Source organism: Microcaecilia unicolor, chromosome 6 (assembly GCF_901765095.1).
Source record: "Microcaecilia unicolor chromosome 6, aMicUni1.1, whole genome shotgun sequence".
NCBI classification, from domain to species: domain Eukaryota; kingdom Metazoa; phylum Chordata; class Amphibia; order Gymnophiona; family Siphonopidae; genus Microcaecilia; species Microcaecilia unicolor.
In genome coordinates this window covers 219,496,034-219,513,016 of record NC_044036.1, presented here as the reverse complement: position 1 = coordinate 219,513,016, position 16,983 = coordinate 219,496,034, and the positions used below count along the sequence as shown (strand labels likewise).

The following is a 16,983-nucleotide window of genomic DNA, read 5'->3' as shown; positions in this document are numbered from 1 at the left end:
GCAGAGAAACCCAAAGCCCAAATATGGGTTTCCTTCCTGCAGCCGGCCAACTCCAAGATGGCTGCCACAAGCTAAGATGCCCATCCCAAGATGGCCGACCTATCCTGGAGAAACACCACCAAGATAGCCGATTAGCTCTGCCGAACCAGCCGCGCAGGCCTGGAACCAGGCGAGGAACGTAACACATCAACGATAAAACCTACATCCTTTTCCTGGACGGTGACTTCTAATATGAAACCATGCATCACATAGCTATAGTTTGGGTTTCTCTTTCCCACATGCATCATTTTCCACTTGCTCATATTAACCATCATCTGCCATATGGATGCCCAGGCTTCCAGTCTCATAAGGTCCTCTTGAAATTTTTCACAATCCTCTTGCGATTTAACAACTCTGAATAACTTTGTGTCTTCAGCAAATTTAATTACCTCACTACTTATTCACATCTCTAGATCATTTATAAATATGTTAAAAAGCAGCGGTCCCAGCACAGACCCCTGGGGAACCCCACTATCTACCATTCTCCATTGAGAATACTAACCATTTAACCCTACTCTCAGTTTTCTATCTTTTAACCAGATTTTAATCCACTATAGGATATTACCTCCTATCTCATGACTTTCTAATTTCCTCAGGAGTCTTTCGTGAGGTACTTTGTCAAATGCCTTTTGAAAATCCAGATACACAAGTCAATCAGCTCACCTTTACCCCTATGTTTATTCATCCCTTCAAAGAAATGTAGTAGATTGGTCAGGTAATATTTCCCTTGGCTAAATCTGTGTTGGCTTTGTCTCATTAATCCATGCTTATGTATATGGTCTGTAATAATAGTCTCTACAATTTTGCCCAGCACTGACATCAGGTTGACTGGTCTACAATTTCACAAATTACTTCTGGAACCCTTTTTAATATACATCCACATGGTCTTGTTTCTACAACAAATTTACCTCAGAGAGATTTTCTCTTTTCATTTTTTTTAAAGAGTCATTTGGTTGAAGAGTTGTTAAAGCTGTAGTTTTATAACATTGTTTTATGTTGGAGATGCTCAGTCGCCAGGTACCTCACTTGGTGTTGATATTTGAAGGCATTGATGTTCTTCTAGTCTTGTTTATAGTTTAAGACTTTCTATACCACCCAAACTGATGTGCAGAACCCAGTGGGTTACAATCCAATGTCAAGAAAGGTATTACAATATCGAAAAGGACAGAAAACATTCACACAGGAAATGGGTCTAGTCATAGGCAAAAAAAAATTTTTTCACTGTCTAGCTTTCACATCCATATGATATTATTGAAAATATCAAGGCTTGAATAAGTTGAATCTTTGTATGCAAAGATTCATCCCTGCACTTGAATATCTTGTCTAGGTCCTTCATAGCCATTCTGCCAAAAGAAATGTGTCATTGGATTTCTTGACTGTTTGTTGATATGGGTAGGGGAAACATGGGGATGTGATATCTTTGATCCTTGGGGAACACAGATGGATTTGATTGGGTGGTGTGTATAACCTCTCATGTAGGAGTTTTCAGGAAATGGGTAAAGAAACCAAATGGTTGTTTAAGAGTCTTATGGTTGTTCTCTGTTAAATTTTGCCATGCTTCGACTGAGCTGTGATGTCCTTTGATGTTTCCTGAAAATGTTTGTCTGAAAAATAAAGTTACAAACAAAAGCTTTTTCTGTTGCAAGATTTCCTCTGACTGAACTTTCGTTCAGTTTTGGCCCAAAACGCTTTGGAAAGGAGTTGATGAAAAACATTCTTGAGCTTTCTGCTCAAAGTCACCAAAGGAAGATTTACTCTGTATAAGCATCTTAAAAAATACTACAGGCTGAGGAAGTACCTGGCTAGATGGACCATTGGTTTGACTCAGTATGGCTACTCTTATGTACCTGCATATATACTACTACTTAACATTTCTAGAGCGCTACTAGGGTTACGCAGCGCTGTACAGTCTAACAAAGACGGACAGTCCCTGCTCAAAAGAGCTTACAATCTAAAGGACGAAATGTCAAGTTGGGGCAGTCTAGATTTCCTGAATAGAGGTATAGTGGTTAGGTGCTGAAGGCGACATTGAAGAGGTGGGCTTTGAGCAAGGATTTGAAGATGGGCAGGGAGGGGGCCTGGCGTATGGGCTCAGGGAGTTTATTCCAAGCATGGGGTGAGGCGAGGCAGAAAGGGCGGAGCCTGGTGGTGGAGAAGGGTACTGAAAGGAGTGATTTGTCTTGAGAGCGGAGGTTACGGGTAGGAACGTAAGGGGAAATGAGGGTAGAGAGGTAAGGAGGGGCTGCTGATTGAGTGCATTTGTAGGTTAGTAGGAGAAGCTTGAACTGTATGCGGTACCTGATCGGAAGCCAGTGAAGTGACTTGAGGAGAGGGGTGATATGAGTATATCGGTCCAGGCGGAAGATAAGATGTGCAGCAGAGTTCTGAATGGATTGAAGGGGGATAGATGGCTAAGTGGGAGGCCAGTGAGGAGTAGGTTGCAGTAGTCAAGGCGAGAGGTAATGAGAGAGTGGATGAGAGTTCGGGTGGTGTGCTCAGAGAGGAAAGGGCGAATTTTGCTAATGTTATAGAGGAAGAAGCGACAGGTCTTGGCTATCTGCTGGATATGCGCAGAGAAGGAGAGGGAGGAGTCGAAGATGACTCTGAGGTTGCGGGCAGATAGAGAGTGGAGGGAGAGGAGAAGTGGGTTTGGGTGGGAAGACAATAAGCTCGGTCTTGGCCATGTTCAGTTTCAGGTGGCGGTTGGACATCCAGGCAGCAATGTCGGATAAGCAGGCCGATACTTTGCCTTGGGTTTCCGCAGAGATGTCTGGTGTGGAGAGAGAAAGCTGGGTGTCGTCAGCATAAAGATGATATTGGAAACCATGGGATGAGATCAGGGAGCCCAGGGAAGAGGTGTAGATTGAAAAAAGAAGGGGTCCAAGGACAGATCCCTGAGGAACTCCAACAGATAGAGGGATGGGGGTGGAGGAAGAACCATGAGAATGTACTCTGAAGGTATGGTGGGAGAGATAAGAGGAGAACCAGGAGAGGACAGAGACCTGTAACCCAAATGAGGACAGTGTGGCAAGAAGTAAATTGTGATTGACAGTGTCAAAAGCGGCGGATAGGTCGAGTAGGATGAGGATGGAGTAGTGGCCTTTGGATTTGGCAAGGAAGAGGTCATTACAGACTTTAGATAGCGCTGTTTCTGTCGAGTGTAAGGGGCGAAAGCCGGATTGAAGCTGATCGAGGATGGCATGAGAGGAGAGAAAATCAAGGCAACGGCTGTGAACGGAGCGTTCAAGTATCTTGGAGAGGAAGGGTAGAAGGGAAATGGGGCGGTAGTTGGAGGAACAGGTAGGGTCAAGTGATGTTTTTTTGAGGAGTGGTGTGACTACAGCATGCTTGAAGGTGTCAGGGACCATTGTAGTGGAGAGAGATGTTGAGGATATGACAGACCGGGGGGGGGGGCAGTGATATATATATATATATATATATATATATATATATATTGTAACCAGGTACCTCTCTTGTGCAGCCAAGGATAGAACAATCTCCTCCAGCCACAGGCTCCCGGTACAATGAAGAAATAGATGTCCACCAGTAACTTCAATCTTAAGGACTTTTATTCCATGCAGGTTTCTAGTACACAGTTCCAACAGCAGCATAGCACATACCAGGATTCAATACAGGCTTACAGGCTCCAGTCTGGGCTCTTTATCCAGTGCACAATAAACAGTAATTCAATTCCCAAAACAAACAGTTCTTTCAGTTCATCATCACAGTTCAGTCACCCAGCAGCAGTTTCTACCTTCTATCCTCATTACCTTCAGGAGAGTTCAATATTTTAGGGACTCCTTCTACCCAAGGGTTTTCCCCTGCATCAGCTTCACAGTGAATTCAATACTTTTGGGACTTCCTCTCACCCAAGGAATTTCAGCCTGCTTCAGTACTTTAGGGACCTCCCTGCCCAAGGGTTGTCAGCCTGCAAATACTTTAGGGACCTCCCTGCCCAAGGGTTTTCAGCCTGCAACTGCTTCTCTCCTTCTGCTTCTCTCTCCTGAACTGAACTGCTGGGACTCCTTCCCACCTGCCTAATCAATCCCTGGCCTCAGCTCCCACCACCAATCATTCTCCTTCCATTAGCTTCCTCATACCCCAAACCAGCTGAGTTGAGCATTAGACTAATGAGACCAATGATGAGCTCCTGCACACAGGGTTTCCCAACTCTCTTTCCGCCTAGTGGCAGCCACTCTACACAACCTGCCAGCTTACACCCCATGTCTTCCCCGATTGCAGCTAGGAGTCCAGTCCGGGTTCTTCATCTCACCCTCTGGCTCCTTGCCTGCAATGCCTTCTGGGACTTGTATTTCAGACTGACACTGCCTTAACCCAACTATCCTGGAGGTGACTTTATCACAATATATATATATATATATATATACACACACACACACACACATATATTTACATAATATATGTAAACTGGTATGGTTGTACCACAGAGGCGGAATATCAAATCCATGACACTTTACTACTGATCTAAGATGTGCAGGACAGAATAATAACAAACAAATTAAACAATGATAACAAAAAATTGAAAATTACAAAGCCATGATAGCAAGAATGACATGATGGGCATCTTATTTCACTGTGAATCCAGCGAATGACCGTATAATGTACATTATGCTAAATATGGGCAAACCAGAAGATTTTCAATAAAAGTTGAACTATGGTGGGTGGAAAGGGGTGAGAAATAAGCCAGAAAGAATATTAAAAGATTACTACTCAGCTCTATGGACATAACCGCATTGTTCACTGCAGCTTTCCCAGGATCTGAGCTGGAGAAACAATACAGTAATTACAGCTTCAGACAATGAAAACACAGCCCCATAGCACTCATTGCAGCTTTCTGTTAGGTTAGTAAGAGGTATACTTTTATCTGTGTTGGCTGAATATTCCCTCGGAAGCCACCTTTCCTGAGTTCATGCATACAGAAGTCAATAGAGAGTCTAACCCACACAAGCCCACTCTCACTTCATTGTCCTCACCTTTCTTCTTCTGGGCAACTCTCTCCTGGATTGCTGCCCTGAAAGGTGCCACACCAGTGCCTGGACCCACCATAATGATAGGAGTTTCCAAGTCTGAAGGGAACATCAGGCCTCCTTTTTTAACCCACAGTGGCACCAGGATGTCACCTGCAAATAGACCATAGAGATTTAGTACATCAACTAAGACCTCAATTTTATCTATCAGATCACAACCAAATAGTTCTTCTGTACATCAACAGAATAAAGCAAATATGTCCTGCTCCATTCCCCAAACCTACAGAGACTCCCTTCAAAATACATATGGAGTAAGCATAGTAAGGAATTATATCAATAATCCCTAGAAAAGACTGAGATAAAAAAAAATCAGACTAACACTTTTTTTTTTAATAAAGAATAGATACAGTCTGTCCTAACAGAGAAACATAGATTTAGCAATCTAAAACGTTAAACTTTGGACTGAGCACTTCCAGCACCTCTATAAACAGATCAAACCTGAAAATCTCACATAAACAAACACACACCCAAGATAATTCTTTCCACATTTTTGATTTATCAAAGAATACCGAACACTTCTAGACTGTGGACACATCTATGACAATATAGGAAATCAAAGAATTCTTCCAGACACAAATCCAGAAAAGAATATGATCCCAACATGAAATGCTCAGGTAGAGCAATTTACAAATCCAGGAAGCACTGACACACCATTTAACCTGGTTTTCTTCTTTGGTCACATATTGTGTGTGTGTGTGTGTGTGTGTGTGTGTATGTGTATATATATATATATATATATATATATATATATATACAGTGGTGGAAATAAGTATTTGATCCCTTGATGATTTTGTAAGTTTGCCCACTGACAAAGACATGAGCAGCCCATAATTGAAGGGTAGGTTATTGGTAACAGTGAGAGATAGCACATCACAAATTAAATCCGGAAAATCACATTGTGGAAAGTATATGAATTTATTTGCATTCTGCAGAGGGAAATAAGTATTTGATCCCCCACCAACCAGTAAGAGATCTGGCCCCTACAGACCAGGTAGATGCTCCAAATCAACTCGTTACCTGCATGACAGACAGCTGTCGGCAATGGTCACCTGTATGAAAGACACCTGTCCACAGACTCAGTGAATCAGTCAGACTCTAACCTCTACAAAATGGCCAAGAGCAAGGAGCTGTCTAAGGATGTCAGGGACAAGATCATACACCTGCACAAGGCTGGAATGGGCTACAAAACCATCAGTAAGACGCTGGGCGAGAAGGAGACAACTGTTGGTGCCATAGTAAGAAAATGGAAGAAGTACAAAATGACTGTCAATCGACAAAGATCTGGGGCTCCACGCAAAATCTCACCTCGTGGGGTATCCTTGATCATGAGGAAGGTTAGAAATCAGCCTACAACTACAAGGGGGGAACTTGTCAATGATCTCAAGGCAGCTGGGACCACTGTCACCACGAAAACCATTGGTAACACATTACGACATAACGGATTGCAATCCTGCAGTGCCCGCAAGGTCCCCCTGCTCCGGAAGGCACATGTGACGGCCCGTCTGAAGTTTGCCAGTGAACACCTGGATGATGCCGAGAGTGATTGGGAGAAGGTGCTGTGGTCAGATGAGACAAAAATTGAGCTCTTTGGCATGAACTCAACTCGCCGTGTTTGGAGGAAGAGAAATGCTGCCTATGACCCAAAGAACACCGTCCCCACTGTCAAGCATGGAGGTGGAAATGTTATGTTTTGGGGGTGTTTCTCTGCTAAGGGCACAGGACTACTTCACCGCATCAATGGGAGAATGGATGGGGCCATGTACCGTACAATTCTGAGTGACAACCTCCTTCCCTCCGCCAGGGCCTTAAAAATGGGTCGTGGCTGGGTCTTCCAGCACGACAATGACCCAAAACATACAGCCAAGGCAACAAAGGAGTGGCTCAGGAAGAAGCACATTAGGGTCATGGAGTGGCCTAGCCAGTCACCAGACCTTAATCCCATTGAAAACTTATGGAGGGAGCTGAAGCTGCGAGTTGCCAAGCGACAGCCCAGAACTCTTAATGATTTAGAGATGATCTGCAAAGAGGAGTGGACCAAAATTCCTCCTGACATGTGTGCAAACCTCATCATCAACTACAGAAGACGTCTGACCGCTGTGCTTGCCAACAAGGGTTTTGCTACCAAGTATTAGGTCTTGTTTGCCAGAGGGATTAAATACTTATTTCCCTCTGCAGAATGCAAATAAATTCATATACTTTCCACAATGTGATTTTCCGGATTTAATTTGTGATGTGCTATCTCTCACTGTTACCAATAACCTACCCTTCAATTATGGGCTGCTCATGTCTTTGTCAGTGGGCAAACTTACAAAATCAGCAAGGGATCAAATACTTATTTCCACCACTGTATATATATATTTATTTATTTGCAGAAGCACTTTATTAAAAAGCCAAGTAACAAAGAGGAACAACATTCAAATAACAATAGCACACAATAAGCCCCCACCCGGCTTTCCCAGTGAAAGTAAACAATAACAGGCTTCTATATTTTAATATAGTTTTTGTTTTATATAAAGACTGAATACCCCTCACCCCAGAAAACTCATCTTCACAGCTCCCCTCCCAAAAAGTCAGAAATAAACATAGGAAACTCTCCACTCTCTTACACAGAATAAGCCAGCAAGAATGGAGCCCACAACTCCTCCCACTTGTGTAAAGTCTTTTTCTTCAGTGCGGTTAAACGCTCCATTTCACAAATATACCACACTCTGGTAATCTATTGAATCAAAGAGGGAATAGTACAATGCTTCCAGTACTTCGCTAAATTGAGGCGAGCAGCATGAAGAGCTTGTCTAACCAATAAGAACTGCATATGAGTTAGACCTGCCATATGGGTCCATTTTTGGCCTAGTAAAAAGACAGCTGAATGCAACTACACTGGATGAGCAAGCCACACCTATAGGCGGGATTGTACCACCTTCCAGTAGGCCTGAGCCTTAGTACAGGTCCACAAGATATGTTCCATGGTGCCCAACTCAATACACCCCTCCAACAATTCGGAGAAGTATCTGCAAAAATATGATGCAATCTCACAGGAGTAAGATACCAGCGATAAAAAACCTTGATCAAATTTTCCTTAAGGGAAACTGACAAGGAAGATTTTAACAGGGTCCTCTCCAGAATAAACCAGTCATCAGCAGATATAACCCAATGTAACACATATGGTTTAAGTCGTCTAGATAAATAAACATAGAAACAAGTGATAAGCCCTCTGGTGCTCTTAAGAGTCCTCACACAAGTCCTCAAGGTAAGACTCTGCATGCAATATGCAAGAACGCACTGATGGAGTGTTCAAGAAATACTTTACCTGAACATAAGCATAATGATCAAAAGGTGAGAGCTGATATTCCGCAGACAAAGCATCAAAAGAAATAATGTCCTCTTCATCAAACAACTGGCCCCACGTATCCAAGCCCTGCTGAGCCCAAGTGCTGAAGGCACTTACTCCTGCTTCCGGACGAAACAATGGGTTGTGAGCTATTGGAGTATAGTGCAGTAAAGAGCAAATCCCAATAACAAAAAGTGATAGAAATAGTAGGACACAAATGTCTAGCCAGATTCCTATATTTCCCAGGAAGCCGTATAAGATGTTTCTACAAGACAGAGCCTACCAAATACTGTTCAAGATGAATCCAGAATTTATGAGCAGCAACATGAAACCATTTGATTGCAGGACGGGCCTGTGCTGCACAACAGTACCAAAACAAATTAGGGACTCCCAACCCCCCCCTTCTGCTTACACATATAAAAACACTCAAGGTAAGCAAGGTCGTTTGTGGTTCCACACAAAGTGAATGAGACGGTCTTGAAGCCCAGACAAGAAGGTTTGGGGTAAACGAAGAGGAAGAACCTGACACAAATATAAGAGACGAGGTAGTACATTCATTTTAAGAGTTGCTATCCTACTGAACCAGGAAAGGTCAACAGAGGCCCAGTGATTAAGATCGCAAAACGTCTTATGAAGAGCAGAATAATTAGCCTCAAAGAGATCGTGGCCATTACATGTAAGCTGAATCCCCAAGTAACAGAGCTCCCAAGAATTTCATTTAAATAGAAAGGAAAATTTCAAAATTTCCTATAAGCTAGGCACTAATCCAACTGCTAAACCTACAGACTTAGTGGCATTCAACTTATAACCCGAAGCTTTTGAATATGCCGCAATCTCCTTCATCAAGTTAAGATGAAAAATAAGAGGATGCGTAAGAGTTAAAAGGACATCATCCACAAAAAAACCCCACTATTTTAAATTCCCAACCTCCCACAGAAACACCCCCAATATCAGGGTTAGCCTGAATAGCCACAGGAAGGGGCTCCATAACCATAGCAAACAAAAGAGGGGCTAGAGGACACCCCTGACGGGTACCTCGAAAGAGAAAAAATAAACTCGTGCTCCCACCATTAATCCTGACACACGCCTTAAGGTATGCATAAAAAGCCTTGATCCAAGAATGATAAAAGGGCCCCACCCCAAATTTATCCATGCCCTTATCTAAAAAGCCCCAATGGACCCTATCAAAGGCCTTTTCTGCATCAAGGCTTAAGAGGCACATAGGCATACCTGAAGCCTTAGCCACATGCTACAAAATCCACTGTCCAACGCACACTGTCCATCGCTTTACGCTGGGTCACAAATCCCACCTGATTTGAATATATCAAGGCAGGGAGTAGCCCAGGCAAATAATTAGCTACAATTTTTGCAAGAAGTTTGACAACAGTCAGTTTTATCTTTATCAGGCTTAGGAATAACAGCCAACCAGGCCTCCATCATCGACAGGGGTAAAGGTTCACCCACCCCAAACGGAATAGGCCAGGACAGGTGCCAGAAAATACTTGTAAAAACTCACTGGTAAAATCATCGAGACCAGGAGATTTACCAGATGGTAGTTCTTTAATAACCTTGAGTAGAGAGGTGTGGTAGCCATGTTAGTCCACTTTTAAAGGTAATCAATAGAAATCAAACAAAATAAAACATGGAAAAGAAAATAAGATGATACCTTTTTTATTGGACATAACTAATACATTTCTTGATTAGCTTTTGAAGGTTGCCCTTCTTCGTCAGATCAGAAATAAGCAAATGTGGTAGATGACAGTATATATAAGTAAAACATCCAAGCATTTCATTGACAGTCTAAGGGTGGGGGTGGGTAGGAGGTATGCATGGGAACATCAAAGCATTTCAGAGATAGTCTAACAGAATGGGGGTGGATAGGTGAGAGGAGGGTGATAAACATAGACTTTATGGTTTATAATGGGCTAGAAACCCTGATCTTTGTTACGTCCTGTGTGTTGGGCATCAAAATATTCAATCATTTTTTTTGTTACATTTGTACCCCGCGCTTTTCCACTCATGGCAGGCTCAATGCGGCAGGCAATGGAGGGTTAAGTGACTTGCCCAGAGTCACAAGGAGCTGCCTGTGCCGGGAATCGAACTCAGTTCCTCAGTTCCCCAGGACCAAAGTCCACCACCCTAACCACTAGGCCACTCCTCCATTCTGACTTCAAAGGTCTTACGTTCCTGTATTGTTTTAAAGTTACCTTTCAGGATTCTTATTGTGAAGTCACTGGTACAGTGATCTGGTTTTGTAAAGTGCTGACCCACAGGGCTGGGAACCAGGCTGGCACCAGCATTCTTCATGTGATGTCTATGTAGATTAAATCTTGTCTTTAGCATCTGGCCTGTTTTTCCAATATAGCATCCTTCGTTACATTTTTTTACACTGAATGATATATACCACATTGGAAGATGAGCATATGAAATATTCCTTTATGTTGAATATTTTTCCTTTGTGAATGACTGTGGGGTCCTGTGAGATGTTTTGGCATAGCTTGCAGCTGGCTGTATTGCAAAGATGTGTGCCCTTCTCTTCTTTTTCAGTCTGTGTTGGGAGTTTACTTCTGATTAGCTTGCGTTTCAAGTTGAGTGGCTGTCGGAAGGCCAGCATTGGTGGGGCTGGGAATATCTCTTTCAGTAATTCATCCTCTTGGAGTAGAGGCTGAAGATCTTTTATGATTTTTCTTAATTTTTCCAGCTCTGGGTCACTATAAGGGGGATTCTGTCTGTGGCTTTTTTTCTTTGTATTGTAGCAGATTTTCCCTGGGTGTTTTGAGGGAGGAGGCATACCTCCTACCCACCCCCACCCTTAGACTGTCAATGAAATGCTTGGATGTTTTACTTATATATACTGTCATCTACCACATTTGCTTATTTCCGATCTGACGAAGAAGGGCAACCTTCGAAAGCTAATCAAGAAATGTATTAAGTTAAGTCCAATAAAAAAGGTATCATCTTATTTTCTTTTCCATGTTTTATTTTGTTTGATTTCTATTGATTACCTTTCATAATCTTGAGAATTCACAAACTGTGACTGGGGACTCCAAAAACTCCTTCTGCTGAGAGGACAACACAGGCAGATCCTGAGCAGCCAAATAACGATCTATGTCCTCTGACCTAATAGTATCATCTGCCAAGTATAAACTAAAAGGCGGTTTATTACTACATTCATAATAAGCCTGTTTCAGGCACGCTTTAAGTAGAGGAGTGTGGTAGCCGTGTTAGTCCACTCTTAAGGTTATCAATAGAAATCAAACAAAATAAAACATGGAAAATAAAATAAAATGATACCTTTTTTATTGAACATAACTTAATACATTTCTTGATTAGCTTTCGAAGGTTGCCCTTCTTCGTCAGATTGGCACGCTTTAACAAATTTCAAATGATCATCATACAATGCCGCCAACTCTAGTCTTACAGCTTGAAGCTTCCGAAAGTCCACCACCAGCCCAAAGGCCTTTTGGCTGGTCTCCAGAACCTCCAACCACTCAAAACAGTGAGCCATACAGGTTCGTTGAGCCTTAGTTCGCTGACTTGCCTTCTGGATAAAAAATCCTCTAGAGACAGCTTTAAAAGCATCCCAAAGAATGCCTAATGAAGGTCCAGAGTCCATATTAATATCAAACTGTTCTTTCAAAGTCTTTATATAATCCTTGCAGAACTCAGAATCTTGTAACAAAACATTATTAAGAGACCATATATGCTCCCTAACTTCCTCACATAATACTGGTGCAAAATCAGAGACAGTAATATTCCCTATAGAAGAAGAGCATCCCACATCAGGTAATGTTTTATCTAAAAAATATAATCTAGTAGCGGGCATATAGCATGAGAATGAGAATAAAATATATGATCTCGGACAGACGGGTGACCAAACCTGCTAACATCATAAAGGCCCAAACCTACAACCAGATGACCCAAAGCTCTGAACAATTTATAATCAGTATGGGAAGCAGGAACAGACCGGTCTAATCCCAGTTGCATGGTGGCGTTAAAATCCCCAGCCAAAATAACCCTCCCCTTAGAAAAAGACTGAAAAGCTAACAGCAGCTGCTCAAAAAAACGGTCCTGATGTTACTTGGGAGCATATACACTAGCAAGAGTTACCTCCTGTTGGTCTAATAATACATGCAAGAAAATATAATGACCATCAGGATCGCACATAACATGTAAAAGTTGTACCTGAACATCTATATGAAACAAAACCGCCACTCCATGCTTCTTAGCCCCATGCACATCTGATGCACAATATGCAGTAGGGTATTTGGAGTGAAGCAGCAAACCCTCACTTTTCTTCAAAAAGTGAGTTTCTTGTAAAAATACCACATGCGCTTGCATTTGCAACACCTCATGAAAGAGGGAATGCCGCTTATAAAGAGAATTTAAACCCTTACCATTATATGTAACAAACTGAAAGTAACAAGATGAAACATAAGGAATGCCAAGCCAAATGCAAAATGGAGATAATGAGGGCAAAAAAGGACTTTGAAAAAAAGTTTGCGTTAGAAGCGAAAATTCATAGTAAAAAATTTTTTAGATACATTAAAAGCAGGAAGCTGGCTAAAGAATCGGTTGGGCCGCTGGACGAAAATGGTGTTAAAGGGGCGATCAGGGAAGACCAAACTGTAGCGGAGAAATTAAATGAATTCTTGCTTCGGTCTTCACTGAGGATTTGGGAGGGACACCGGTGCTGGAAAGCGTATCTGAAGCAGGCGAGTCGGAGAAACTAAACCAATTCTCTGTAAACTTGGAGGATGTAGTGGGTCAGTTCTGCAAACTGAAGAGCAGTAAATCACCAGGATCTGATGGTATTCATCCCAGAGTATTAATAAAACTCAAAAATGAACTTGTAGAGCTACTGCAATCTATCCCTAAAATCGAGTGTGGTACTGGAAGACTGGAGGGTAGCCAATGTTATGCCGATTTTTAAAAAAGGTTCCAGAGGAGATCCGGGAAATTATAGACCTATGAATCTGTCGTCAGTACCGGGCAAAATGGTAGAGGCTATTATTAAGAATAAAATTACAGAGCACATACAAAAACATGGGCTGATGAGACAAAGTCAGCATGGATTTAGTGAAGGGAAGTCTTGCTTCACCAATCTACTGCATTTGTTTGAGGGGGTGAACAAACATGTGGACAATGGGGAGCCGGTGGATATTGTGTATCTGGATTTTGAAAAGGCATTTTACAAAGTGCCTCATGAAAGACTCCTGAGGAAACTGGAGAGTCATGGGATCGGAGGTAGGGTATTACTATAGATTAAGAACTGGTTGAAAGATAGGAAGCAAAAAGAGTAGGATTGAATGGTCAGTATTCTCAGTGGAGAAGGGTAGTTAGTGGGGTCCCACAGGGGTCTGTGCTGGGACCACTGCTTTTTAACATATTTATAAATGATCTAGAGATGGGAGTAACTAGAGAGGTAATTAAATTCGCAGATGACACAAAGTTATTCAGGGTCGTTAAGTCACAGGAGGAGTGTGAAAGATTACAGGAGGACCTAGCGAGACTGGGGAATTGGGCATGCAAGTGGCAGATGAAGTTCAATGTTGACAAGTGCAAAGTGATGTATGTAGCTAAGAGGAACCCGAATTATAGCTATGTCATGCAAGGTTCCATGTTAGGAGTCACGGACCTAGAAAGGGATCTGGGAGTCTGTCAGGTTCTCAGGTTCAGAGCCCGCGGGGCCGGGCTCTGGAGCAAACGTGAGCCCTTGGGCTGCTGCCGAGGAGCGACAGCAGCAGGCAAAACCCACCAACCAACACTGGGCAAGCACACCGGCAGGGACTGCAGGCACTGCCCAGCGAACTGGAATACATGGACTGGAATCCCCTGGACTGGAGGACACAGGACTGGAACCTCCCGGACTGGAACACTGGACTGGAGCGCACCAGACTGGAACACACTGGACTGGTGCACACTGGACTGGTCCACACAGCTTCACCTGCGCTTAGCTACTAAGCCCCCCAGGAGTTGAGCTCCTGGGTTTGAGTAGCCGGCAGGACTTACTGGATACCGGATGACACAGGGACCAGGACTGGAAACAGAAGTACTCCTAAACCTAAACTGATCTACGTGCTCCCAAGCCCTAAACCAGCAGGAGTGTTCCTAACAGTAAACTGACAAAAGGACTTCCTAAGCCCTATACTAAACAGGAGCTCCTAAGCCCTGCTCAAGAAAGGGACTTCCTAAGCCCTAAACTAACAGAGCAGGGAACTAAACACAAAGCTAACACAGGTGCTACTAAGCACCAAGCTACAAGCAGAGCTCTACACTAACAAGCTAAACACAAAACTAACAAGCTACCTAAGCACTGCTCTAGCAAGCTAGATACAAAACTAACAAGGAGCTTCCTAAGCACTACTCTGGCAAGCAACCAGAAGAGCTCCTAGCATTTAAAGGGAAGACAGGGGAGCCACAAGGAAAAAGCAGGGAAGCTAACATATAAGCCAAAAGTGATTCTAAATCACCAAACACCAACAGCAAAGACTGCAATGCTCCCAATAGCACAAACACCAGAAGTACTTCTAACAGCAAACTCTGCAGTGTTCCTAACAACACCAAACCCTGAAGTACTTCTATCAGCAACAGAGCTTCCAAAGCCCTACACATAGCAATGCTTCCAAAACCAAGAGGGAAAAGCAGGAAAGCTAAACACACAGACACCAGTGCACACTGCACTAACACTAACCTGGCCCTTAGCAAAAGCAAGCAGGGAAACTAGACACAAAGTCAGAAGTGCACACTGCACCACCCTACCCAAAGCAAACACCACTGTTGCAAAGGCCCTAAAGGAACCACCACCACTTCCTTATCAAGGCCCTCCCTGATGATGTCACACTCCCTAGATCTAGGCAAAAGCACACTGACCCAGAGAGGCCCAACCCACACCAATGCAACACCGTGAAGCACTTGAAGCCAGTACACCCAAAGAGAGGTAGAGTTAACTCAGTCCACCCACACAGCTGTAGTAAAGTAAAACAATTAACCCCATGCTGCTGGAAGCTGCCAGCACAGAGAGACAGAGCCAGCTCAGAAAGGACAGAGAAAAGAAACAGAAGCCAGTTAAGAAACTGACCCCCAGGAAAGAGGTAAGTTTGAGAGGGGTTCTGACCCCAATCATAACAGCACCTCCCCCTCAAGGCTCCCGTGTCCCCACGGGAGCTCCAGGTCTCAAAAGACAATTTAGGTCTCCATGGGTAGCTGTGATGAAATCTCCCAATGGGTTTCACAACATAAATCTGGGCGGCTGGGCAGGACGTGACAAGTACATCTGGAACTAGGAAACCAGAATGGCTTTGGCTGCCACGAGGCTCTTTAGAACGGCTGCTAGGCAGGATCAGAGTCTTGGATGCAACAAATGGAGTTCTATTCAACAGGAACCATCTCCTGAAGGAGTCCACAACTTCCTTGACTTCCTGGCACTCCACTGTAGCAGCTAGAACTGGGCTAGAGCCCACACCCATCCTGGAATCTGAAGCCGGACAGGAACTCGAACAGGACTTTAGACTGGACCTTGCCTCTTGGCTGGAGCTGGAACTCAGGAGCGGTTCAACATCTTGTTTGAAGTGGGAACTCAGAGTAGACTCAGCATCTTGCCTGAGACTGCAATCTGATCCGGCCTCAGCATCTTGGCCGGAACTGCCACTCAATTCTGACTCAGCCTCTTGGCTGGACTCGGTACTCAGCATAGACTCAGCATCTCGGCTGGCACTGGAACTCGCTCCGGACTCAGCATCTTGACCGGGACTGCAACTTGACCCGGACTCAGCATCTTGCCTGGGACTGGAACTCCAACTTGACCCGGACTCAGCATCTTGGCCGGGACTGCAACTTGACCCGGACTCAGCATCTTGCCTGGGACTGGAACTCCAACTTGACCCGGACTCAGCATCTTGACTGGAGTTGCAACTTGACCCGGACTCAGCATCTTGCCTGGAACTGGAACTCCAACTTGGCCCGGACTCAGCATCTTGGCCGGGACTGCAACTTGACCTGGACTCAGCATCTTGCCTGGGACTGGAACTCCAACTTGACCCGGACTCAGCATCTTGCCCAGGACTGTAACTAAATTCTGATTCGGTATCTCGGCTGAACTCTGCACTCGGTGCAGACTCAGCACTCATCGTGGACTCGTCATCTTGGCTGGGCTCTGCACTCGGTGCAGACTCAGCACTCATCGTGGAGTCGTTATCTTGGCTGGGCTCTGCACTCGGTGTAGACTCAGCACTCATCGTGGACTCATTATCTCGGCTGGACTCTGCACTCGGTGCAGACAGCATCTTGCCTGAGACTGCAACCTGGTCCGGCCTCAGCATCTTGGCCGGAACTGCCACTCAACTCGGACTCAGCATCTTGGCTGGATTCGGTACTCAATTACCAGCCCCACTCGGACTGGAATAGGAGGCGCAGTCAGCGTTTCTCGGACTGGACTCCGAGGCTTGCGTGGAGGCGCCACCTGGACTGGCACCGGAGGCTCGGTGAGAAGTTTGAGAGGGGTTCTGACCCCAATCATACCAGAGTCATCGTTGATAAGACGTAAAAACTTCTGCTCAGTGTGCTGCG

The 16,983-nt window shown here is 44.1% G+C and overlaps 1 protein-coding gene across 5 annotated transcripts in view; it reads right to left on the bottom strand.

Annotated features, from left to right (window-relative positions):
• The window catches only part of NDOR1 (NADPH dependent diflavin oxidoreductase 1), a 390,824-nt gene that overhangs the window by 48,435 nt on the left and 325,406 nt on the right, over positions 1-16,983 (bottom strand). For all 5 annotated transcript variants that reach the window (XR_003942469.1, XM_030206227.1, XM_030206230.1 and 2 more), the window contains one exon: positions 5,034-5,180. Coding sequence is in view for 4 of the 5 variants with exons in the window: in XM_030206227.1 (XP_030062087.1) it covers positions 5,034-5,180 (147 nt within the window). In the remaining variant the exon portion in view is untranslated. The remainder of the gene's footprint in view (positions 1-5,033; positions 5,181-16,983) is intronic.